Source organism: Quercus suber, unplaced genomic scaffold (assembly GCF_002906115.3).
Source record: "Quercus suber isolate HL8 unplaced genomic scaffold, Cork oak 2.0 scaffold_309, whole genome shotgun sequence".
NCBI lineage: Eukaryota > Viridiplantae > Streptophyta > Magnoliopsida > Fagales > Fagaceae > Quercus > Quercus suber.
The window spans coordinates 451,241-478,006 of NW_027069765.1; the positions used below are offsets into that span (position 1 = coordinate 451,241).

The 26,766-nt window shown below is 36.0% G+C and overlaps 2 protein-coding genes and 1 long non-coding RNA gene across 6 annotated transcripts in view; 2 read left to right on the forward strand and 1 right to left on the reverse strand.

Moving 5' to 3' along the window:
- Positions 1-2,383: 2,383 nt before the first annotated feature.
- On the forward strand, positions 2,384-4,820 carry LOC111988608 (pentatricopeptide repeat-containing protein At2g02980, chloroplastic). Its single transcript, XM_024020399.2, has one exon. It carries the CDS (start codon positions 2,450-2,452, stop codon positions 4,235-4,237), a length of 1,788 nt encoding a protein of 595 aa, XP_023876167.1. The 5' UTR covers positions 2,384-2,449; the 3' UTR covers positions 4,238-4,820.
- A 1,553-nt stretch (positions 4,821-6,373) lies between these two features.
- Positions 6,374-26,766, reverse strand: part of LOC112020992 (TMV resistance protein N) — an 86,242-nt gene continuing 65,849 nt past the window's right edge. The window contains exons 6-7 of one of the 4 annotated variants that reach the window (XM_065782635.1): positions 6,702-6,772; positions 6,374-6,531 (exon numbers count right to left, since the gene is read on the reverse strand). The gene's annotated coding sequence lies outside the window, so the exon portion shown is untranslated. Of the gene's footprint in view, positions 6,532-6,697; positions 6,773-9,244; positions 9,299-26,766 lie in introns of those variants that run through there. The other 3 variants (XM_065782634.1, XM_065782633.1, XM_065782636.1) reach the window with 3 other exon arrangements.
- On the forward strand, positions 18,293-20,901 carry LOC136071404 (uncharacterized). Its single transcript, XR_010632708.1, has 3 exons — positions 18,293-19,132; positions 19,225-20,257; positions 20,336-20,901. It is a non-coding gene; the product is annotated as an uncharacterized LOC136071404 (long non-coding RNA).

Here is a 26,766-nt window from a genome sequence, read left to right on the forward strand (position 1 = left end):
TTCAATTTGTTTCAGAAAATAAAATAAACACTTTTTTTTATGAAGCAAAGAAAAGATAAAAGGATAATCACAATTTACAGCAAACACAGCAATCTAGTTTTAAAATGATCCATTGGCATACACTTTGAACAAACATGCCTTACCATTTTGTAAACATTAAAGAAACAAAGAATAGTCACATTCACACAAAATGCAAAAGATACCTTTTAAAAAAGAACAAAAACAATGGAGGTATTTAAAGAGCATGATTTGTATATCACAGGTATTTTTGTTTGAGCAAAATCTCCAAAACTCAAAGCCCTTAAATAGTTAAATTTATATCTAGCTATTCATACTTGCAATTATTCTTCAAATCCTTTAATTTTAAACCATCATATCCGATTTCAACCCAGGGGTATTTCACTGCTACAAATTAATGGTTTTTTGTTTTTTGGTCCCAGTATGGAACAAAACTCTCTGGTTTTCATTAGACTTACCAAAATCTCTATCAAGATTCAAGCAATGCCAAAACCTACTATGGTATGAATGGGAAGATGATAGCACCCATTGAAAATTAGTATACTAATAACATATAGAGTGACCGAGTGGCCTTTATGTGGCATGGTAAAATAGTACAGACTAGCTTGCGACAACAACAAATCCTTAGTACCAAAATTTTTGGGCTTAACTATGAACCTCAATGATTGGCTACATGTAAATTTTTTTCTTTGTTGAAAAGAAAAAAAAAATTAGAAACTATTAGAGAAATAAAAAATAAATATATTTAGAAAGTTTTAGAGAAATAAAGAATAATAAGACATAGAAGTTGGACTTACCAGAAAGTACATCATATTTTGCTAGTGTTATGTGAGAGTATGAAAGAGACAGGAAGAGGACGTAAAATGTTTATATTGTGTTTAGGAACCCTAATCGGAGATTACGAGGAATACAAAAAGTCCAAGATGGGGCACACTGCATGTGTCTCTTTAAGTTTTTGTTTCTTATGGCTTTTTTTTATATATAAATTAAATGAATTGGAATTTTTTGTGTTACATAAAAGAAGGTTGTGCTGCTACAACACGTGGCAACATGGGACTGTCGGGTTTCTAATTGATAACAAAATAGCAATTTGGATATGTTTGGGGTGATTCAATTCAATTTTATTGGTTAAATTAAAATTAACCATTTAATTTTGACTTATTTTTTTGTAGGTTATAGTTAACTAAATTGATGGGGTCTTTTATTGTGGAGTAGACAAGTGTGAGGATTGAATTCTCGCTTATAATAATAAAGAGTAATTATCATTGAGCTATAAAGAAAAATATTGAATCATTTTTAATTCAAAATTTTTAATTTCAATTTTCCCTACTTCCTAAAATAAGATCATTTGATGGATTTATTTAATTATTTGACACCATTAATTGAACAAAAGTAGACGAAAAGATTACGTTGGAAATGAATGAAAGTAAAATAATTTAAATGAGAGAAAAAATGAAACTTGAAGATCTGAATTGAAAATATGTCAAAGTTAGAGATTATAATTTGTAATTTAGTCTATTTTACTTAGTTTAACACCTTAATTAAACCAATTGTGCGAATTAACAACCTGGGTTGATTGTTGTTTTGGATCCCAGACTCATTGATTATGTATGTAATTTTTTTTTTTAAAGCACGAGCCCTTTTTCCTTTCTTTTTTTGAATGGTATAAAGCTTAATAGAGTTATATTGGAGATTAGGATATTCATTTCAAATTTGATATAAAACTAAAGTTTTATATTCCAAGAATTTTGTAGTTAAGTGATACAATGAGGATAATCATGATTCAAATTCCACTTTCCATTGTTGTAACACCAATAATTTTATAGTTCAATGACATTACTTCTTCTCATTTGTGAGGATAATTATGATTCAAATTCTGCCACTCATTATTGCAACGATCAATTCATTGTAATAAAAAACAAAACTCAAGTCTCATGCACTATTCTTCTTATTTGTTTGCTTCCTTTTTTTCCAACCTTGGTATATAAGTCACTTAATTTTTTTTTTTTTTTTTGATATATAATTTGTTAGTTAAAGATTTATAGTTAAGGATGTGAAGGTTTTTAATCATGAATGTTTTTGTTGAAAATATTAGAAAGTGTTAACTAGTTGAGTTATTAGGCTCTTGGATTGATTTTAAGTACAAAACAAGTAACTAATGTATACCAAATGCAACAAATGGCTGATGATTTAGCCATATAGGATTTGACCAACCTAGTTGGTTTTGTAGATGGATTATGTTAATAGGACGCCTTTAAAACAAATATTAATAAATCATTTTAAGAAAATTATGATACCACTTTAATGAAAAATATAAAAAATTATCAAAAAAAATTAATTTATTTTCCCTGGATAAGGTCCACAAGTCACAACCAGAAAAGCAATAATCTCATGGACGTGATTACCATGTGGATGTAATCTTTAGAAAAATATGGCAGCAGCTAATGCTCTCCAAATCAGCCCATTTTCTTCTCCTCCAAAACCCAACACTACCTCTCCTCTGTCTCTCTTACCCCATTGCACTTCTCTCAGAGAGCTCAAGCAAATCCAAGCCTTTACCATCAAAACCCACCTCCAAAATGACATCAATGTCCTCACCAAGCTCATCAGCTTCTGTGCTCTTAATCCTAGTGCTACCCTTATGGACCATGCCCACCAACTGTTCGACCAAATTCCCCAACCAGACATTGTGGTCTTCAACAACATGGCCCGTGGATACTCCCGCTCCAATGCCCCTCTTCGGGCCATTGTGCTCTTTTCTGATATCCTATGCTCTGGCATTATCCCTGATGACTATACCTTCCCTTCTCTTCTCAAGGAATGTGCAAGCTCTAAGGCATTGCAAGAAGGTAAACAATTGCATTGCCTTGCTACCAAACTTGGTCTCAACCATAACATGTATGTATGTCCCACATTGATAAATATGTATACTGAGTGCAATGATGTGAACGCGGCTCGCCGTGTCTTTGATAAGATAGTTGAGCCTTGTGTTGTTTGTTACAATGCAATAATCACGGGAAATGCTCGAAGTAGTCTGCCCAATGAAGCATTGTCATTGTTTCGTGAATTGCAAGCGATTAATCTTATGCCTACTGATGTAACACTGCTTAGCGTACTTTCATCTTGTGCTTTGTTAGGAGCATTAGACTTAGGGAGGTGGATACATGAGTATGTGAAGATACATGGTTTTGATAAATATGTAAAGGTCAACACTGCTCTTATAGATATGTATGCAAAGTGTGGAAGCTTGGATGATGCAGTGTCTGTCTTTGAGAACATGTCTGTAAGAGATACACAGGCTTGGTCAGCCATGGTTATGGCATATGCAACTCATGGGCATGGTTCCAAAGCCATATCACTGTTTGAAGAAATGAAGAGGGCGAGAGTGCGACCTGATGAAATTACATTTTTGGGTCTTTTATATGCTTGCAGCCACACTGGCTTAGTAAGGGAAGGTTGTGAGTATTTCTACAGCATGAGTGACAAGTATGGGATTATTCCAGGTATCAAGCACTATGGATGTATGGTGGATTTGCTAAGTCGAGCTGGTCGCTTAGATGAGGCTTATAAGTTCATCGATGCATTACCAATCAAACCCACTCCCATACTTTGGCGAACTTTGTTATCTGCTTGTAGCAGCCATGGCAATGTAGAATTGGCAAAGCAAGTGATTGGACAAATTTTTGAATTGGATGACTCTCATGGAGGAGACTACGTGATCTTATCGAACTTGTGCGCAAGGGCTGGGAGATGGGAAGATGTGAATTATTTGAGGAAACTGATGAAAGACAAGGGGGTGGTGAAAGTACCTGGGTGTAGTTCAGTGGAGGTGAACAATGTCGTGCATGAATTCTTCTCTGGGGAGGGAGTGCAATCTGTTTCTGCAGATTTGCACCGGGCACTTGACAAGTTAGTCAAGGAATTGAAGTTGGTAGGGTATGTTCCTGATATTTCTTTAGTTTGTCATGCAGACATGGAAGTTGAGGACAAAGAAATTGCTCTAAGATATCATAGTGAGAAATTGGCTATTGCTTTTGGGCTTCTAAACTCTCCCCCTGGTACAAAAATTCGGGTGGTGAAGAATCTACAGGTCTGTGGGGATTGCCATTCTGCTGCTAAACTTATATCATTGATTTTTGATAGGGAGATAGTTCTTAGAGATGTCCAACGATTCCATCATTTCAAAGATGGGAAGTGCTCTTGTGGAGACTACTGGTAGTAGAATTTGTTCAGCCAAAAAATTATGTTTATCATTACAGGGATATCTACTGGCTTTAACTGTTAGAATATTCTCTGTCGCATTTAGTGGAAGGTTTGTTCTGGTCAGATTAAATTTGCATCTAGCATCTCCACATGTTTGACATAGTCCAGTGATTTTCATGTAATGTGAGAGCTGGGAAGAGCAAACACAACTGGTTCCATGTTCAGGCTCGTAGACATCCACTTGGGTTCATCATTGGTGTATTTGTAATACCGATGTGTAAAGTTACTGACATGAAGCTGGTGTGGATCATTAACTTGCTAGATTTATATAATTCATTACTCATTGTTGATTATGACTTGTACAATTTTCTGTATATTTTAAAGATATAAAGTAGTAGTTGTATAGAGAAAATGCTATGTAATATGGCCGAAGACCTTAACTGGGTTTATGCAAATGTATGATGCAAGATTGTGCATCTTTGGAATCTATTTGTACAAATAAATTGATTCCAAAGAGTGGAATAAAGCCTTTAGTTGATTTGTACAGAGAAAAAATTGGTTCCAAAAAGTGGAATAAAGCCTTTTGTAATTTAGGAAAATCAATTACTTTCAAAACGCAAAGCAAAGGAAAATGATGTGACAGAAGTTCTTCTTGCTCTCAATGAGGACATTTTACTGGTTTGAGTGTCTTTTTGTTGCTATTTTTTGTGCTTGGTTTTCTGTAACTCTTTATGTAGTAAGAAAAAAAGAAGTCAAAGTTAGTTGTTTCAATATGATAAGTAAATAATAATTTTTAATTTTTTTTTTCACAAAAATACAGACAAAACCAATGAAGTTGTGGAAATAAGTCAATAATTTTGTCCCAACTCGTCCCAAACTCCCAACGTGAAAGGCTAATCCTGTGAATTTGTTTCACACAACGCAAGTGATAAATTAATAGCAATAGCAGTAAGCATATGCTGCACCAAATATTCTCTCCACACTAAACGTTTTTGCCTATAAGTACTGCCATTCACACCATGACACCACCCTAAGTCCAAAAACAAATCCCACAACTCACTGACACACAAAGATGAAACCCATTTGTGCAATCTTCATCAGGCTTTTATTAGTACAATGCCTAGCAATTGGTTGTGTTTCACAGAGTTTAGAATTCTTCTATCTTGTACAACAGGTGAGTGGGATTATTTAAGAGAGAGATCATCCTTTTGAACGCTAACTACTCTTATTTGATATTGTCATAACATCACAACTTTTTTCTTGATTTCAGCACTCTAAATCTCTAATGATGTGGCCAAGATCATATTGTGACACAAAGCAAAGTTGTTGCTATCCAACAACAAGAAAACCCAAAACAAATTTCGGCATTCATGGGCTTTGGCCTAATTACAACGATGGCTCATACCCGTCCAACTACAATCCTAACAACTCTTTCGATTAATCCAATGGACCAATTTCTTATTAGGAAAATGTTAAAAGTTGTTATCAATTTTACTCTTTATAAAACTTATAAACCAACTTGATAATAAATGTAATTGGTGCTACATCGACAACATGAGCAATTGGGCATGCTCTTGGGATAGACTGCAATGTTGATGCATCAAGGAATAACCAGCTTTATCTTCGTGTAGACACTTTTGGGTCACAACTGATCAATTGTCCCGTGCTACCAAAAGGGGGATGTGCCTCCAATATTGATTTCCCTACCATCTAAATATAATAAGAGGAAGAAAGTGGAATGTCTCTCTTAAACATCGTTTGCTAATGTTGTATTGAATATTTCGATTGTGGTCCTGCCTAATTACCAATCATTTATATTCTCTTCTGGCATAATATAATCTATGGAAAATAATAATATCTATTATGTACACCTTTACATTGAAGAAAAATAAAATTTTCATTATAGAAATGAAGTCTCTAAATCTTAATTCATATTCTGTGGGTTACTATCAATGACTTTATATTGACTGAGGTTCTTTGCATTTTTATTAAAATTTCTCTAAGAATCTTTGTTAAAAAGAAAATCCTAACTGGCCAATCGTTATGACCTTTGGGAGCATGATACAAAAATACTGAGAATGTTTAACCATGGAATAGATATAAGAAACCAAGCCAACAAAAACTTAGGCAAACACGTCCAAAAAAAAAAAAATTTATGCAAAAAGGTTCATTCTATTACTTTAATTTAGTAGCTGTCCTTCTTTGTCATTTGAGTTACAGCTTATTGGCCATTTCCAATTACCTTCTACAGCCTTTAGCGTGCTATCTTTAGAAGCAACTGCCACAGTAATACCTTCAGCTGTTCAGCACCTGTATATAAAGAACAACTTTAACATTGATAGTGCAAAGAAATAGTCACTGAAACCATGACCATTAGAAAGAAGCAGATATTGCCATATTGGTGAACCAAGGATAGATGAAAAACCAATCTTAAGAAACGAAGTTGGATTAAAAAATGTATAAAATTATTACTTACTTACTTCAGAGATACAAAGTTTTTAAACAATTCAAGGCAGAGAGGTCCCAAGTTCAGGTGCAACAGTAGTTACTTCTGGCATTTATAGGAAGTAAGAAGCACTTTAGATTATCAATCACCATATTTGGTATGTAAGAAGCAATTTAGGTTATCAATATTTTGCATATTTTAACTTCCTAACAATGGGGAAGAAATACACTTTCTTTATCTTAGATTTAGGCTTCTTATAAACTTCCTTTTCCTCTTTCAGTAACAACATTGCCACCTTAACAAAAACAGTCCCCATGAATCAAAATTCCTAAGCAAAATCTAAACATCCCCATAAAGCATATATTAATCTCCAAAAGGAATATAAGCAAAGAACTTACCAATAGGACTACTATATTAATAGGAAATTTTTTGCTCAAAGCCAAACTTAACTGAAAAAATTTAGTGAAGCCCAGAGAAAATCAAATGCAACCCATGTAACGGTAATGATTATAGCAAAATTGTATTTCTATTGCAATTACAGTCCATAATGGTATGTTTATTATTTTCCATACCTTCTGTTGTTTAGTTTGTAAAGTTTATTTAATACTTATCCTTCTAAATTGCATTACACGGGGTATGTACAATAAAATCTGGCTAAGCATTAGAACACAATCAATTATTTTAAAAAAAAAAAAAAAGAAAAAAAAAATGTTGGTATTGTTTCTTGGTTCTCTCAGTTTGCTATTTTACATAAACAATGCTTGGGTCACAGTTTCTAGTTAAGATATCATTCATGAATTAAGATAGAAGTTTGGATACCAAATAACTTTCACTAAGAGTATGTTTGGTAGACTGTAATAGACACTGTAATATAATTGTTATTCCTATAATTTAACTATTCAATAGTTTGATTATATTTTTATTACAGGGAATAGTCATTCCTTATGAATAACTATTCTTTAAAATGAGGAATAACTATTCATCTCTAAAAGGGATGTAATAGCTATTCCTTAGTAGATGTATTAATTTCTACAATTCATATATTTTTAAATAAAAAAATTTTCATATGCACATAACAATTATGAAAATAAAAAATCATTAAAAAATAAATAATTTCTCTTTCAATTTTTTTTTTTTTTTTTTGGAAATATAATTATATGAGTAAGATATTTCTTAAAATATATCTTAAGTTTGATTTAAAATGTTTTCATTCCATTGTCTTCAGGATTCAATTATTGTGTTGTCACTAAACAAATGAATAATAATAAACATTACATTACAGCATTTTATATTCCTTGTAATATCTATTCCTATTCCTATGTAATTACTGTTACAGTTTACCAAACATGCTCTAAGGAAATATGGTTCTAGTAACCTCAATAGAAAATTGCAAATCCTTTCTAGTGATCACAGCAGAGTAGGACAAGAGATGTGAAGAACGTGAGAAAGAGAGACTAACTAACAATTAGATAAAAAGGTAGATTTAATGCTAAAGTATGATAAACCTATACCAGTTTTCTATATAACATAAACAATGCTTAGGACACAATTTCTAGTTAAGATATCATTGGTGGATTCACATTGAAGTTAAGATACAAAATAACTATCAGTGAGGATGGAAAGTTTTCTATAAGATTTTTACCTTGTACTTCCTAAGTGATGGAAAGTTTGGTTTATGCATTCTTACAAATATTTTGAGGGAGCAGATAACACATGCCACTTACCTAAATCTTCAACTTGTAGTACAACTTTAAACAATGAATAATTCTTCTTCTTTCAATTCCAAATTCATTGAAAACCCAACACCAAAACAATAATTAAGCCCCACAAAGTTCCACACTACACTCCAAATCATCACACCAGTATATCTCAAAACCCACTAAAAGAAAACACAAATTACATAATAGTTACTAAGTATTTACCATCTAATTAGAGTATTGGGATGGGTATTAGCAGTTTTCTCATAATCAATCTTTATTTCTCTAAGAGCATTCCCATCCGGAATTCCCAAAAAGTTCTATTTTACAACCTCAAAACCTGTTTTATTTATTTTACCATCTCATTTTATAACTCACCCAACATCTCAGTTTCTATTTTTATATACAACTCATTAAAATAATATAAACTATACCATCAAATAATAAAAAAAATTCAGTTTCTCTCTATTCACTTCCATCTCTCTTTCCCCTCAACCTTTTTCTCTCTCTCTCCAGCAGACCCACACAACACATTCACCTAAACTCACGGATTTTTTNGCACCACCTGATGTAATATTTTTTTATCATAGGTACCTTGGGGTTGAGGCAAAGGGACTCATTACAAAGCGTTAGCAATATGGAAACATCTTGACAATGTGTGGAAAACAACATTTACTAGAGGACAGGAAATACTGACCTCGATTTTCGGATAATGCATAAAGCTATTAATAAATTTGAGCAGGCTAAGGAATAGGAATAATAATCTAGACATTGCAATTCCTAGAAAAATTATATTGCAATTGAATTATAAGATCATGAAAAGGCATGTAATATGCAAGGAGGAGAGACTATAATTAAAGGTTTTTTTTTTTTTAAGCAAAAAAAAATCTGTCAGGGTTTTGCTCAATAAAACTATAGAAAAAGGACATTGTACCTAAAAATGAAGCAAAACATATCTCAGATATTCATGTTCATGCCATAGGATGGTATAGATAGGCTGGATGAGAAGAGAAAAACCAAGGAGAACATTTAGCCAAACATATAGAACATAAAAAACAAACTACAGCTATCTATCTAACACAATTAATAAAAAAGTAAAAAACAAAAGATCCCACTTATAAATCACAATAAGGAAAAAGAGCATCAGTGATTAGATTCTGCATTGTAAACTCTCTTCTCATCGAAAGATTATCATTTAATACTTTCTAGAGGAAAATAAGCACTTTGAGTGAGGATTTAAGCTTCCATGGTTGGCCCACATTTAAGAACTATATCTTAGAGTTCTGCTTCTTCCATATAAGCATTCACTATGGATAAGCCAGTAGGCTTGGTTGACAGTAATGAGACCTGACTGATTCATGGGGCCTAATTAGTTCAACTGCACTTCCCGACCTAGGAGTTAGCACCTTCTAAATAATAGAGTTAGCTACATGAGATGCATATCAATTCCTCACTAATGCACAATTTCATTGTGAGGTAGCTTGGTAAAAAAAATCAAAAGCCCTTGTAATGTGGATAATTACCCGCAGACACATTGGATCTTACATTAAGCCAAAAGTCATAGTTATTAGGAATTGAGTTCCCATTTCCTTCTAGCCATTTAGCTTCTTTGAGAATAGATAATCCCATTGGTTTTATTTTTTAATTTTTTTAATTTTTAATAAATATATAATTCCATTAAAAATTAAGAAAGTTGCTACCCTAGTATACAGACTTGACTCAAGTACAATTTTCTTTTCACTTCTTATATATATAACATGAAAACTTCCTAGAAAGTAATGTGAATCTGTACCCAACATCAGTTTCAAGATGTGATAATAATTTGTTTCTGATTTCCATGGGTTGGTAATTAGTCATTGTATCAATATTATAATTGCAAGTTCCGTAATGGTCAACGAGAGAAAACTTTAAATATGTTTGTTTCAATGGTACAGGATGGTAATTGTGTTAATGATCCATTTTCTTTCACTTGTACAATGAAGGCTTGTGGCAGTCTCGCATACAAGAAGTTGGCTCTACAATTACATGGTCTTGTGGAGAAGTTTGATTTTGGAAGCAATGTGTATATGGCTATTCAGAATTCAATAATGGATATGTATATTAAGTCTGGAAAAGTGAGTTATGCTAAGAGAGTGTTTTTGAGGATCCCAAATCCGAGTTTGTTTTGTTGGAACAGTATGATCTATGGATATTTCAAATTGTATGGGGTTGGAAGGGCTTTTGACTTGTTCAACCAGATGCCTGAACGTGACTCTGTCTTGGAACACGATAATATTGATCTCCTCTGAACATGGCTTTGGGGTTCAGAGCCATAGTACTTTTGTTGAGATGTGGAGTCAAGGTGTTAGACTAAATTCCATGACATATGCCAGCGTACTTAGCACTTGCACAAGTGTATATGATCTTGAATGGGGTACCCATTTGCATGCTCGGATTGTTCGAATGGAACCAACTATTGATGTTCTAGTTGGTAGTGGTCTAGTTGATATGTATGCAAAACGTGGATGCTTAGAATTTGCTAGGTGGGTCTTTGATGGCTTAATAGAACACAACGCGGTCTCTTGGACTTCTTTAATCAGTGGACTTGAACATTTTGGGTTAGAGAAAGAAGCTTTGGAACTGTTTAATCAAATGAGAGAGTCTCCTATTTCCTTGGATGAGTTTACTCTTGCAACAATTCTTGGGGTTTGTTAAGGTCAAAAGTATGTTTCAATTGAGGAGCAGCTACATGGCTATGCAATCAAGACTGGAATGGTTGAATACTAATGAGGATTATCCTATGGAATTTTCTAACTTGATTTTAGATTGCAGGTGGCTAGGAGGTGCACATTGAGCATATATGGAGAGAGGCTAATAGCTGTGCAGACTTATTGGTAAAGAGGGGTGCTTCTCAATCGGAAAGGGAACATGCCCCACCTTTTTGTGGCAATGTCTATATTGGGACTCCATGGGTTTTGTCTCATCCCGGAATCATCGTGGTTAATAAGGATCCAGTAGTGTTTTGTTTGGTTTCAGCTATTCCTCTCTTCATGTTGGTGTTGGTTGGTTTGTGTTTTTTCAGTTCATTTGTGCGTTGATGTGGCTCCTTGCGTTGTAGTCCTGTTGTAATATTTCTGTTGTAAGACCTTTGTGTATCTAACATATTTCCTGTTTATGCAAAAAAAAAAAAAATCTTTCACATACTGGGGGATTCACATATATGTGTGAGGCAGGATACAAATGGACGTTACAAGAGAGTAGTTCTCTTTTAGTAAAATTTCTAGCACAATTCAGTCTCTGTTGCACCAAATGTTTACTATCTAATTTAATAATATGTTTCACACTCAGAATATCAAATTCATTCCCCACCTATAATAAATTTGAACATGTCTCTGGGTAAAATTTCAACCAATTTTGTTTGCCTTATGATGACACTAATGTCACTGAATATGCCTTACTAAGTCATAGCCAACTCTCAGCATTAACACAAAGGCAACATGGACACGTGCATAGCTTTTGCACACGTTCAAATACATTGCAAGTTTTGCAAACAACTTCGCAACCCAAACATACTGGCCTAGCATTCATTCTCGTCCATAGCACCACCATAATGGAAGGCGTAGGCGTAGCCTATGACAATGCCCTCCAAGTCTGGCTAGCATATAGTCCACACTAGTTGTGAGGCATGAATTTTTTTTTCCAAGGAGATCAAACTAAAAACACACACATTCACAAATCTATCAATGTGTGTATATAAAAAGAGAAATGCTATGTCTATAATATCCTTGGATTTAAACTAATACTAGATACTATCAAAACTTTTAAAAAATATCTTATTTACTCTCTAAGAACAATCGACACATAACACTGTTTGTGCTCCTTTCTCCAAAAACAAATTTACTGTCTTAAATAATCCAAAGCTTGCAAGAGAGTTCCATAACTTTCCCCTAACTTTTTGTTCTCTTTGTCAATTCAGATGCATTAAGAGGGAGTACCAAGGCTAGGTTTTCCTTGGTACTTCCATCGAGTTCTTGTTTAATAGTTATCTAAGGAGTNGAAATACTATGTCTATAATATCCTTGGATTTAAACTAATACTAGATACTATCAAAACTTTTAAAAAATATCTTATTTACTCTCTAAGCACAATCAACACATAACACTGTTTATGCTCCTTTCTCCAAAAACAAATTTACTGTCTTAAATAATCCAAAGCTTGCAAGAGAGTTCCATAACTTTCCCCAAACTTTTTGTTCTCTTTGTCAATTAAGATGCATTAAGAGGGAGTACCAAGGCTAGGTTTTCCTTGGTACTTCCATCGAGTTCTTGTTTAATAGTTATCTAAGGAGAGTGAGCTCAGCTGCATGCTATCTGCTTGTAAATTTCCCAGTGAATACACTCTTCATGGCCTTAAGACCTATGTGAAAGAGGGTTCCAACCCAATCTATATCCAGCATGGAGGATATTCATTTAAATACCAGTTGGGAAAATGTGATTTACCCTATATGCTGGGATTTCCCTCACAATGGTGTACTTCTCCAATGCTCAATTAAAATAAATAAATAAATAAAGATAAGGTAGATTTAACTTTATGGCATTCTCTTTAATGTAAGACATCAATTAATTTTTTGTTTAAATGGGATTCGAACTTGGATCTTTGTTCAGCAATAAAGAACTTTACCTAACGAATTAACTAGAATCCACCTCCAATTAATGCTCATCTTATGATAAAGGATGTTGTTCTTTTTTTTTGTGTGGCACAGATCACTTACACTCGAATTGCTTAATTAGACCCTTTTAAATAATAATAGTCAATTTACATGCCTACACAAATGCAAGTTATGTATAAAAAAAATATAACAATAATAAAAACTAAAGGCTAACAATATTTTTATGGATGACAAATGCAATAAAGAAAAAAAATGGCAATCACCATTTTTTTTTCTTAAAAAAAAAAAAATTGTGTCCTTCTCTAATTCTTCAAATGTTTTTTTAAGGGAGGGGTCTGTTTTTGGGAAAAAAAAAAATAGAGGATTTATATTAAAGAGGTTTACATTTTTTTTGAAGGACCGTGTACATTAAATACACTTTGGTTTAATGAAAATACATTTGCAATAAGAGTAATAAAAAAGAAAAAAAAATGTATTAATCATTTACATAAATCATAAATGTAATACAACTTTTTGTTTTCAATATTTAAGGAAGTCATTTATAGTTAAATTTAATACATTAGGGGGCTGTTTGACAGAAATGGGGTGTGGTGCTCACAACCAGAACAGGTGGCTAACATTGTTGTGGAGTTTTATCAGCAACTGTTCTCCTCGGGTAACCCTCAGAATTTTGATGAAGTCCTTGATCAGATTCCCAATGTGGTGACCATGGCCATGAATGATGAGCTTAGCAGAATCTTTACAGCAGCCGAGGTGGAGTTGTCCTTGAAATAGATGGCGCCGCTTAAATCCCTTGGACTAGACGGCATGCCACCCTTATTTTATTAGAGCTACTGGACACTGATAGGGCCGGATGTCATTGAGGCAATTCTTGGCTTCCTCAGTTCTGGTATGTTACCTAAACCACTATGTCACTCTTTCATTACACTCATCCCCAAGGTAAAGCAACCTGAACACATCTCCCAATTTTGGCCCATATGTCTAAGCAATGTCCTATATAAATTTTTTTTCAAAAGTCTTGGTCAATCGACTCAAACCTCTATTACCACAGCTTACATCTGATCACCAAAGCACTTTTATGTCTGGTCGCTTGATTACGGATAATGTAATGGTAGCATTTGAAACATTGCATTATATGAGAAATCATAGATCTGGGAAAAATGGGTACATGGCTGTAAAATTGGATATAAGCAAAGCATACGATAGAGTAGAATGGGAATATATGGAAAAATTGATGAAAAAAATGGGCTTTAATGAGAAATGGGTGAGACTTACGGGGGCTTAGACAAGGAGACCCCCTCTCTTCCTATCTTTTCTTACTATGTACTGAAGGGCTTCATGACCTCATGAAATAGGCAACAACCATGGGAGCACTCCGTGGGGTAGCTTTGTGTACAAATGGCCCTAAACTAACCCACCTTTTATTTGCAGATGATAGTTTGATTTTCTACAGGGTTGATGAGCATGATTGTCAAAACCTTTTGGCCATCCTAACTGCCTATGAGAGGGCATCAGGTCAACAAGTCAATCGAGCAAAGACCTCTCTATTCTTCAGCAAGTCCACACCACACTAAGTCCAAGAAGTTATCAAAGCAAGCATCGGAGTCCAAGCTGTCCAACAGTACGAAAAGTACCTAGGCTTACCTACCTTGGTTGGTCGAAACAAGAGAGAGAGCTTTGATAATATCAAGCAAAGGATATGAAAGAAATTACAAGGTTGGGAGGGTAAGCTTCTGTCACAAGCGAGAAAGGAGATCCTTATTAAAGATGTTGCATAAGCCTTACCAACATACACAGTGTCTTGCTTCAAACTGCCAGTGGGATTATGTCATGATATCGAAGCTCTCATTTGTAGATTCTTTTGGGGACAATGTGGTGATGCTAGTAAAATACATTGGGTAAAGTGGCAAGAATTGTGTAAACCCAAATCTCAAGGAGGCATGGGGTTCAAGGACTTATTAATGTACACAATGCCATGCTAGCTAAACAAACATGGCGTTTACTTTATGATACGAGCTCACAGTTTTACAGGGTTTTCAAAACCAAATTCTTCCCGGATTGCTCTATAATGGAAGCTAAGGTCCCAAACTCAGCTGGAAAAGCATTATTCGAGAAAGAAAGGTAATTCGAAGGGGTGGACTTTGGAGAATAGGGGCTGGCAAGTCAGTCAGGTTTTGGAAGGATAATTGGATACTTGTTAGACAGAGACCAAAGATTATTTCTCCAATACAAAACTTTGACTCAGACTTGAAAGTATGTGAATTTATTGACCAGGAAACCCGAGCCTAGATAGAGGGAATGCTTGATAGTCATCTCTTAGAGTTTGAAGCAGTAGCCATAAAAAAAAAAAAAAAAAAAAAAATGTTTTATATCTTGATATGATTATTTGATTGCTTTAACCTAGAATTGCATAATTTGACTAAGTAACAACTTGGCTAATTAATCTAGGCTACGCTATCTGTGTGTTTAAGGGGTCTAAATTTCCAACAATCCTTATTAAAGATGTTGCATAAGCCTTACCAACATACATAGTGTCTTGCTTCAAATTGCCAGTGGGATTATGTCATGATATCGAAGCTCTCATTCGTAGATTCTTTTGGGGACAATGTGGTGATGCCAGGAAAATACATTGGGTAAAGTGGCAAGAATTGTGTAAACCCAAATCTCAAGGAGGCATGGGGTTCAAGGACTTATTAATGTACACAATGCCATGCTAGCTAAACAAACATGGCGTTTACTTTATGATACGAGCTCACAGTTTTACAGGGTTTTCAAAACCAAATTCTTCCCGGATTGCTCTATAATGGACGCTAAGGTCCCAAACTCAGCTGGAAAAGCATTATTCGAGGAAGAAAGGTAATTCGAAGGGGTGGACTTTGGAGAATAGGGGATGGCAAGTCAGTCAGGTTTTGGAAGGATAATTGGATACTTGTTAGACAGAGACCAAAGATTATTTCTCCAATACAAAACTTCGACTCAGACCTGAAAGTATGTGAATTTATTGACCAGGAAACCCGAGCCTAGAAAGAGGGAATGCTTGATAGTCATCTCCTAGAGTTCGAAGCAATAGCCATAAAAAAAAATTACCCCTTTGCCACATCCAGCAAAGGGATACCTTAATTTGGCCTTTAACTGCAGATGGGGAGTATACAGTGAAATCAGGTTACCAGTTCCTCCTAACATACCTCCATAATACAGAACAGGGTCCCTCAAGCTCTGATATGATGAAACCTCTATGGAAAGCTATATGGCAGTTGCAGGTCCCTAGTAAAGTCAAGAACCTAGTGTGGAGAGCATGCATAAACTCCCTTCCCTTGAAGAAGAACCTAGTCAAGTGTAGAATCATCACAGATGACAAGGGTGATCAATGCAAGACTATGACAGAAGACATCCACCATGCCCTATACCTCTGCCCGATGCTCCAAGAATTATGGTAGTCTGTACCTCTTTGGAATCATAATAGTCTGAAGTAGTGATATAGTTTTATGGATTTGCTTAAATGCATTTTTGTAGATGTCGGGGACGTTTTTTCGACAAGGGCCAAATATGTGATATTAGCCTAAATCTCCCTTTGGGTTCTTTAGAAGTGTTTATTGTGGAGAGTCAAGCCCAAAATTTCAAATGTATAATAAACAAAATGCTAATGGTGTTTTGATAAGAGAAAATCAAAATGCTAATAACAAAAGTGCAAAAAAAGCATAAAAACATAATAAGTCTGAAATTTCAACCCACAGTCACCAATAAGAGGAAGTTGAGACAGGTTGTGAGGAAGGGATGGTAGGTTCCCCTGTACCCATATTTCCACCCCTAAGGTTCAAAATTGTGAGAATGTTTTCTAGCTCAGTGGGTTTTTGTTCTCAAGTTTCAGCTTTATAGGAAAAACGTGATTCAACGGGTCTGAAACTTTAACCCACAGTCACTGAGAAGAGGAAATTGAAAGAGGTTGTGAGGAAGAGGGAGAAAGTTTCCCTGTACTCATATTTTCACCTGTAAATTTTGGAATTGTGAGATTATTGACTGGCTGAATAGGTTTTTGCTCTGAAGTTTCAGGTTTGAGGGTAGAACGTGGTTGGTTCCTTTTTTGAGCTGAAGAGAGAGTTTTATATAGAGTTTAGGGTGTTGCTAATGACTGGTTTTTGAGTAGTGGAAGATGCTTTTATCTCCCATGATACTAATTTGGTGTTTTGGTTTGGGTTGCTTTTGTTTAGGGAAGAGTTTAGCATGCTTTTAGCATGATTTTGGAAATAAAGTGGCTGACTCTATTAGCTATTTTTTCCTTGTCATTGTAGGCTTTTGATAGCTACATTTGGTGGCTATAATAGGCTAGCTAATTAGTTTAGGGTTAGCTGTGTTTTGGTGTGGAAAATAGAGCTAAGTTGAAAATTAGGGGCACAATCACCCAGAGCATAAAAAATCTTTTGAGGTAAAAATTTTGGATACAAGACCTCCTCCATGAGCCTAATGTACTACCAGTGTCCCTTGCCCACTTGGTAGCATGCATGGGTTAGGCTCATGAAAAAGATCCGAAAGGAACTGATCCATACCCTCCAAACCACATTTCCTCAATTTCCCCATAAGTCACATGGGTTTGGGCCATGCTTAAAAGAATAAAATAAAATGTAATACATGAATTGAGCCCACAATGAAGTCGGGTTTGGTTGAATCGGGCTTGTAGAAAATGTGTTGCAAAAATGTGTTGCAAAAATGGGTATTAACATTAGCCCCCCAAGCATGCATGGCACTTGCGGCATGCGGTGTGAGTAGTTGATGTTTCCCATTGCTTGTAGATGTTGCAGGTTTGAGAATTAGTTTACCCAAATGCTTCATTTTTCGTTGAAATGTCATGGATCGCGAAGAAGCCCATATGTTGAAGGATCGTAGGTCCTAAAGCCCACTTGAAGAAAAATATTAGGGACAGGTCGATGAAGTCCACTTGTAAAAATTTCTTGTTTGCTTGACAGATCACTTGCGTAATAACATCATTGTTTTGCCTATTTGCTTAAGTCCAAACTTGGTTGTATAGATTTTGGTGGCAGGACCTCGTAAGCCATTTGGAAGATGGAATTGGAATACCTGGCATGACATGCATGTGGTGCCCTTTAATATTTTTCCATGAGTAAGAATGGCTATTGAAAGTACACCTTCACTTGGGCCAACACCGTGGGCCCTAGGTTGTCTAACTTGGTCCATTCGATGGTTGTTTAATTTCACGCCACATGCTTCAGAAGAATCACATAACTTGGTCCATTAGATGGTCTGCATCCACTTATTCCATTGTATACTTCTTTCTTCAATCAGAGCATTTCAAAGGGCATTCGGCTTTGCCTTCCATGTACACCTTGGTAACTTCATCATTCTTTCCTTCACATTGCTTCATATATATTGGTGTTTGACTTTTCAAAGTTGTCTCTTTAGCCTTTGGTTTTGCTTCGGACAACTTTTCATCTCACGCCACCTTGGTTTGTTTCTCTTTTCTTTTTCTTCTTCTTTTTTTTTTTTTTTTTTTGGAAATACCAAAAAATACGCCTCTTTGCTTTGCTCCCTCCCGGTAGCTTTTTATTTCTCTCTTTCTTCGTTTGCTTTGCCCTTCAAACTTCATTGTTTCTGTAGCCTTCCCTTAGGTGTATTAAGGAAACATTTTGGACTTAATTTCTTAAGACCACACCAAATCTTCATCTGCTTTTCTAGATCGGCCAAGGCTCCATTTTTTTTTTTTTTAATTGCAAGCTTCATCAAATCTTCTCGTTCTTTCTCCAAAATTTCACCTTTAATCCTTCACCACCCATGTTGCTAAATTTCAAGAAGGGTAGTGTTGGTGAGATGGTGATGTCGGCAAAAGAGAAGAGTTTTTCATTGTTTGCCATCCATGGGGTTGAGATTTAGGCAGGACAAAGTCTCATAGCCGAAGAAGAGAAATAACCAATCGATCACACAGGAAATGTCATAGTAGGTTTGTGGTAGCCTGGCGCTTATGGCTGTGGGACTTGTCGGTATTGATGTTGGTGGAATGGTGTTCGTGATGAAGAGAAGCAATGCCTTGTTGAAGGAAATTGATGCCAAATGCGACGATAAGGTGTTCTTTTCACAAGCTTGATAAAGTCAGATGCGACGCTTACCTTGGTGAGTTAATATATATATATATATATATATTTTGCTGATCTCTCGGATGTATTTGGCAACATGTTGAATGAATAATGTCATTGATTGTGTAGGTTGGCTCTTCCTTAGGAGATTGCGTGTATCGCGAGGTACCGACCTATAAGGTTGAGTCATTGTAATTGAATCTGAATTTCATATCGAAGTAGACCCTTTATTGATTTCGATAGTCGCAAGACATGGAAATCAGTTCATAGCATGTCCATGCCTGATATTGAGTTGGCATTGGTGTTGGAAGTAGAAGGAGTAGCATACTTGATTGTAAATTTGACTTGGGTCCATAGGTGAAGATGATGATTAATGAGAGGCTATCTTGAAGCTCTACGCAAATTGTACCACATTGAGGATGCTTCATTTTTCTTGAGTCACTTGACTGTAGGTTAATTCGGTGAGATTGTGTTTGCCAAGATTAATTTCGATGAAGTCGTAGCCATGAGTAATGAGCGATACTACTAGCTGTCTTGGGACAACTTATTTGAGATAGAATGGAGCGAAGATATCACTTGGCGATGTAGTATTAGGGTGTGACATAGCTGCTACATTGGTTGGTAGCCCCTTGTATTGTATTCTTACAATAAACGCAAGTGAGAGTGATAGTCACCGAGTGGTAGTCGCTTCTTGATTCAGCAAGCTTGAAATGAAAGTGTAGGAATGAAACTTGAATTTCTAGTGCAGGGGCGCATAGCGGTTGAGTAAGCCTTTAGCCCCTAGCAATGCCGATGAATGAGTTATTGGATTGTTTGCATAACCGTTTAATCATCATGAAATACTAAATATTGATGCCATTGAGAGTAAGCCATGTGTTACATAGCTTGATTATTAGCATGAATTGGTGGAGCTGAAGTTGGTGATTCCATGTTGCAACCACTATTCCTTCTATGTTATTGTCGACAGCCTCGACACTTTGCACAGATAGCAGCTCCGTTTGTTTGAAAGTGAAGCCGAAATTTCTCTGGCAAGTCAAAACTCGCTGCCAACCCCTTTTCATTCCAATAGGGATTGTTGAGTGCGCCGTATTGCCGTCTTGCATAGAATAAGTGTACTTTGGGAAATACGTTATTACTGAGCAGGAACTTTGAAACTCACTTGGTAAGTCACACTTGTTCTTTATTTTTTTTTATTGCATATAATAGTATATTGAGTGAGTTGTACTATGGATTCTTGTAGAAGGACTTTGGCTTAGATAATTGTGATGTCGTCATTGGGACTTTCATTCTCAAGGCCAATCTCATTGCCAATGCATCATTTTCTGAGGTTGAAGCAGCTACGAACAGCAACGTGGAGCTACAATAGATGGTACCATGGCTGCCACTAGTAACTTTGAATCCTTTTAGTCCATCTCTCTCTTGCGACTGTAAAGTAAAGAAGAGAGTGATTGCAAGCTAATGCCCCAAAGATGGTGATGTTGGAAGGGGATTATGACATCACTTCAAATTTTCTTTTACCTCCTTTCTTGCTTATTTATTTATTTAACTGATTGTTTTGTATTGAGCTCCAAGCTTTGAAAGTTTGAACTAGTTATAGTGTGTAATAAGGCCTGTTGTCTTGGAGAGACTTTCTCTTGTATTTTGCCTTTGTGGACAGCCCACTTATGTATAGAGCATCTCCTATTTAATTGTATTGGTGCCACTTTGAGTTTGTACTATCATGGTTAGTTGACATAATTTGCATTTATATACAAAAATTGGATGTATATTTTGTATTTTGGAATGAAAAATTGATTTGTACCTCAAGAATGTATATGGTTTGTAATTTGTACCTTGAGGATGACTTTGTACCTTTCGTTGATAGGCTATAAGCATGTTTTTGTTGTGAAAATAGCACATGTATGGCTCTGAGCATTTGAGTGTGCTACGGAAATCTTGCTTGGAAAGGTCATGTGCACCTTGTGATTGAATAGCAAAATTTTGATAGATTATGCGCACTTAGTCTCTTGAAGATTACTTATGTTTAATTGGATAGCTTGTGAATATGGCTTTGCATTTGCAAGGACAAGTTAGTAGATATGTTGTTTGGTTGTCATGCCTTTACAAATATGTTTTGGCTAAGTGCACGTCTCGCTGTTTGTGCACCATTTTTCAACGCTTTATTGACGGGCAAATTTGGTTTCACATATAGTTGCTCATATATATTAAAGCTTGGCTTGCCGCTTGGTAGTTGACTTATTCTCGACATGTATTAGGTTATTATTTCGTTAGTTTCAAGAAGACCCCACATATGGGCTACGTTTTCGCGCATTGCGGCTCATGGTGCATTTTTTTGTCACTGTTTCATAAGGCGATCGCGTTTTCACATACAATGCATAGGCTTGCTAATTTCTTGAGGAAAAATTTTATCCTCGCGTATAGCAAATTACCATGTGTCAATGAGATAGTGATTTATTGCGTCAATTTTCCCATAATGTTTTAGGGATGATTATATCCACCATGTAATGGATCACTATGCTTGAATTATAAAATGTTGTGTTGGCTTCAATATCGCTTCGTAAGGCCTGCCTTTACGAAAATGTTGGCTTTCCCTACCCTGTTGAAAGCGTTGCACTATCGCAAGTAGGGGTCTTACCATGTATGAATAATATGACGTCTCATTGACTTCCTAATCATTTGATAGGGCTTACCTTTGAGAGAGTAAGTGTTTGGCTTTCCTTACCTTATTGAGAGTATTTTCACCCTCGCAGGTAGAGGTTTTGCCATAAGAGTAATTTATCAGCTTTCTTACCGCTTTACAAGTTTTACCATTGATAGAAAGCATTAGTTTTCTCTACCTTATTGAAAGCATTTCACCTTCGCATGTAGGGGTCTTATCATGCTTGGATAATATGATAGTTCATTGGCTTCCTAATGCTTGATAGGGCTTGCCTTTAAAAATTGGTATGAGCGAGATATATTGTTGTCACTTATAATCTTGTGTGAGATGTCGAAGCGACAAATGTTATGCTCTTCGATAGAGTGGGATATGGCCATTCTCATTGCTATCTTGAGTACAATTACTTCCACCCACTTAATGAATTACTTAGTGGCGATAAAGGCCCAAATGTACCCGTTCAAGGGTGCATGGATAGGTTCGATGAGATCAAGCCCCTGAGTATAAAAGGCTATGGAGCGCTTTCGTCTTTAAGGCTTAAATGGTGTATACGTATAAGCTTGGAGTGCACTCAGAAGTGTGGCGACTTTAGCGAATTTGGTTATGCCAAACCAATGGTATCCCATCGCCAAGAGTTGTTGGTGGGATTTATTCCTCCTTTAGTACTCACCATATTCCTCTAAGGCGAATTCTAAAAATGGGGTTCCTTATTTGCTATGTAGAGGGCATAATATAATTCCTCTTTGTCGAAGATTTGTTGTGCCGTAAACAGTATCTCCATACTCAGCTAACTTGGCTTCTAATTTTGGGACAATGATAGGCTAAGCGTCAGAGATGTTGATATAGGGTTGTTTCATTCCTAGCACAACAGTTTTTCTCTCACGCTTCAGTTAGCCTCTTTGTCGAAGATACATAGTACCACAAACAACAGCTCCATACTTTGCTTGCTTGGCTTCTAACTTTTGGACAATGATGGGCTAAGCATTAGAGACGTCGATATAGGGTTGTCGTATCCCTAGCACAACAATTTTTCTCGTTGGCCTCTATGAAGCTTATGCCAAGCTTTCACATCAATACTAACTCGAAAATCTTTGGAATGGATTTTCAGCAACTAGCTTGTGATTTTTGAGTTGTTTGACATCAATGTTTAAAGCGAGCTCTAGTAAAGTATTCTTCAAAGGTGCGCGCGAACTCTCCTTATTAGTTGGCTTGGCCGCGGATTTCAATTGCAAGAATTGAGTGACAAGACCAATTTTCTTGATGATGTCAACGTTTGAACTTCCCTCTCCATGTATAATCTCAAATCCAAGAAGGATTAAGGCGTTGACATGGCTTAGAATGCATGCGCTTGTCACGACTTGAGATATATGAACATGCTATGGCTAGGCGTGCGTGGTTCGACCATGATTTTGGATGTGTGAGCTTTTCATGGCTTAGAATGCATGAGCATGTCATGACTTCAATAAGAGGGAATCGAGCTTTCCTTCTTTGTCAGATGCTTAGAGAAGGTTTCCGTTTTTTCCCCTAGTGTAATTATCATTTATATTAGTAAATGATAGTCATGGCTAAAGATTAATACAAATGACTTGTAGAAAATATTTTGGCAACAAGTCTAGAGTATTAAAATGGTTTAAACAATATATAAAATAATTAATTAGCAAAGATAATGCTTGAGAGTCTTAGCTTAAGTGTACTTTGATGGTTGTTTATCGCTCGTATGACTTCAAGACTTGATGATTGAAATGTCGCTATCTTATGGCTTGGTATATGAAATATCTTGCGGCGGGCAATTTAGCTATAGCCTTTAGCTATTTGGTGAAGACTTCATTTTGTGGTGACGCCAAAAATATTTGCCTGCGAAAGGTCGCACACAACGGCAATTATTGTTGTGCCAAAATGAGTCAATCACTCACGGCAACCCCCATATGCTCGGCGTAAACTCAGCAACAATACAACTCAACCATAGAGGAGACGTGTGTTGAGAAGATGTTGAGGATGAGCTTTTAGCCGTTGTCGTTGGAGTTCTTGGTTTGAAATTGATGTTTAGAGCTTTGCTTTGTTGATTATTGGTTGGAGCCGTTATTCCCTTCACAGTTGGACTTGCAGCTCACCATTTTGCATTTTCAAGCTACAACAAAAATTTTCACAAATATCATGTAAATCAAGAGATATAGGATGGTTCACCGATAATTATAATAGCTAAAAAAGAATATAAGTGAGTAGAAGAAAATTTTTTTCCATGAATAAGAGAGTTAGTTCCTCTTCCATCCTCAAAGTCCGTTTCTTCTTGGATGGTTTCTGCAAGGTTGAAGCAGATTTGTCACATGTCTTAAAGTGTCCTTAGCATGTTGACAAGCTGAAAATGGAACACTTCTTACTCTACATCACGGTGCTCCTTTTGTGATACCAAGGCATCATACGATGCCTTTTCAAATGACAAGTTAGTGTTGATAGCATCATCTTTTGTTGATTTCACATCTTCAAAGACATAATTCCTCTTCTTTCAGCTGCTTGACTCCCTAGTGGAGTCGCCAAAATGTCGAGGACGTTTTTCTGACAAGGGCAAAAAATGTGATATTAGCCCAAATCTCCTCTTAGGTTCTTTAGAAGTGTTTAATGTGGAGAGTCAAGTTCAAAATTCCAAATGTATAATGAATAAAACGCTAATGGTGCTTTGACAAGAGAGAATCAAAATGCTAATAACAAAAGTGCAGAAAAAACATAAAAATATAACAAGTCTGAAACTTCGACCCACAGTCACTGAGAAGAGGAAGTTGAGAGAGGTTGTGAGAAAGAGAGGGAAGGTTCCCCTATACCCATATTTCCACCCGCAAACTTCGGAATTGTGAGATTATTGACTGGCTAAATGGGCTTTTGCACTAAAGTTTCAGGTTTATAGGTAGAACGTGGTTGGTTCCTTTTTTGAGCTGAAGAGAGAGTTTTATATAGAGTTTAGGGTGTTGCTAATGACTGGTTTTTGAGTAGTGGAAGATGCTTTTATCCCCCATGATACTAATTTGGTGTTTTGGCTTGGGTTGCTTTTTGTTTAGGGAAGAGTTTAGCATGCTTTTAGTATGATTTTAGAAATAAAGTGGCTGACTCCATTAGCTATTGTTTCCTTGTCATTGTAGGCTTTGATAGCTACATTTGGTGGCTATAATAGGCTAGCTAATTAGTTTAGGGTCAACTGTGTTTTGGTGTGGAAAATGGAGCTGGGTTGAAAATTAGGGGCACAGTCACCCAAAGCATAAAAGCTCTTTTGAGGTGGAAATTTTGGATACAAGATCTCCTTTATGAGCCTAAGGTGCTACCAGTGTCCCTTGCCTACTTGGTAGCACGCATGGGCTGGGCTCATTCAAAAGGTCCAAAAGGAACCAACCCATACCCTTCAAACCACACTTCCTCAATTTTCCCATAAGTCACATGGGCTTAGGCCATGCTTAAAAGAATAAAATAAAATGTAATACATGAATTGAGCCCACAATGAAGTCGGGCTTGGTTGAATCGGGTTTGTAGAAAATGTGTAGTGAAAATGGGTATCAACAGCAGATAACAGGGATCCAACTCTTTTCTCTATGGTTGCTTGGACATTATGGAATAGGAGAAACAATCTACGCCTAGCTAAAGGAACGGTGACACTGGGACAACTGCTTCAACAAGCCAAAGATCGGATCCAAGAGTTCTCAAAGGGACAACTAGCACCAATTCTGAATCGGGGTCGCCCACCTGAGTCATGGCAGCCTCCAGCCCCACAGTGGTACAAAATTAATTTTGATGGCGCTCTCTTTGAAAAGGAACATTGTGCTAGAATTGGAGTCGTGATACGAAATGATAAGGGCTTGGTAATGGCCTCCCTCTCTCAACAAATCCCTTTACCTTTCACTGTCATTGAAGTGGAAGCACTTGCAGCGTGAAGAGCAGTGAAATTTGCTGCAGAACTTGGTATGGACTGAGTGATAATAGAGGGGGACTCTCAACTCATCATAAACATCTTGAACAATGACCATCGATCTCTAGCCCCATTTGGCCATATAGCAAATGATGTGCAGTACATTACCTCCTAATCCTTCAATGATTTTAGATTTTCTCATGTACGTAGGTTTTGTAATGCAGTAGCTCACGCACTTGCATGGAGAGCTATTAGTTCGCCCAATATGGTAGTCTAGATGGAAGATGTTCCACCAGACATTTCTTCTATACTTCAGGCTGATTTAAACAGCCTCCCTTAATAATATGACGCATTATCTTTCCCCTTTAAAAAAATGGTAAAATCTTTGATGGTTGAATAAGAGATCTGGTGCGGTAGTCATTCTACAAGTATAAATGTTTGTGGAGTGTGGGGGGTAAGGGCTGGGGTTCTAATCTCCAGGAGGGAGTTTCACACACATATACACTTAAATTAGGCTAGAGTAGAAATTTTATCTTGTATTAAAAAAAAAAAAAAAAAAAAAGATCTAGGGTTCAATCTTTACATTCACTAAAAACTGATTGGTGTTTTGGTCTGATGATAAAGAGTTATTATAAGAAGCGGACAACATAAGTTGAAACTCTCTATAAAAAAAATATTATTGATTTTTATTTCTTATCTATACTATTAATAACAGGATTCCTTATTAGGGTTTCAACATTTTGGGCACTAAAATACCCCCCACAAAAATTTTTAAACTCTCTAAAATATCCATATCTTTTAGTTAAATAATTATAAATTAAAAAAATAAACTGGTTAAAATAGTAATTTATTGTTCCTAAGTTTTAGGTTTTTCACTTTATCTTTTCCATTTAGCCTAAAACTTAGGATACTATTTTTATCTCATTTTTAAACATTATTCCATGTTATTTTACTTTTTTCATTAAAAAAAAAAAAAAAAACATTACACACGGTTATTTTTATATATCACTTTGAAATATTATAACACTAAATCAAAAAAAAAATTTATTATACACGTAAAGCGCGTGTGATGAGAGAGAGAGAGAGAGAGAGAGAGAGAAAAGGGGAGGGGGGGGGGGGGGGGGAT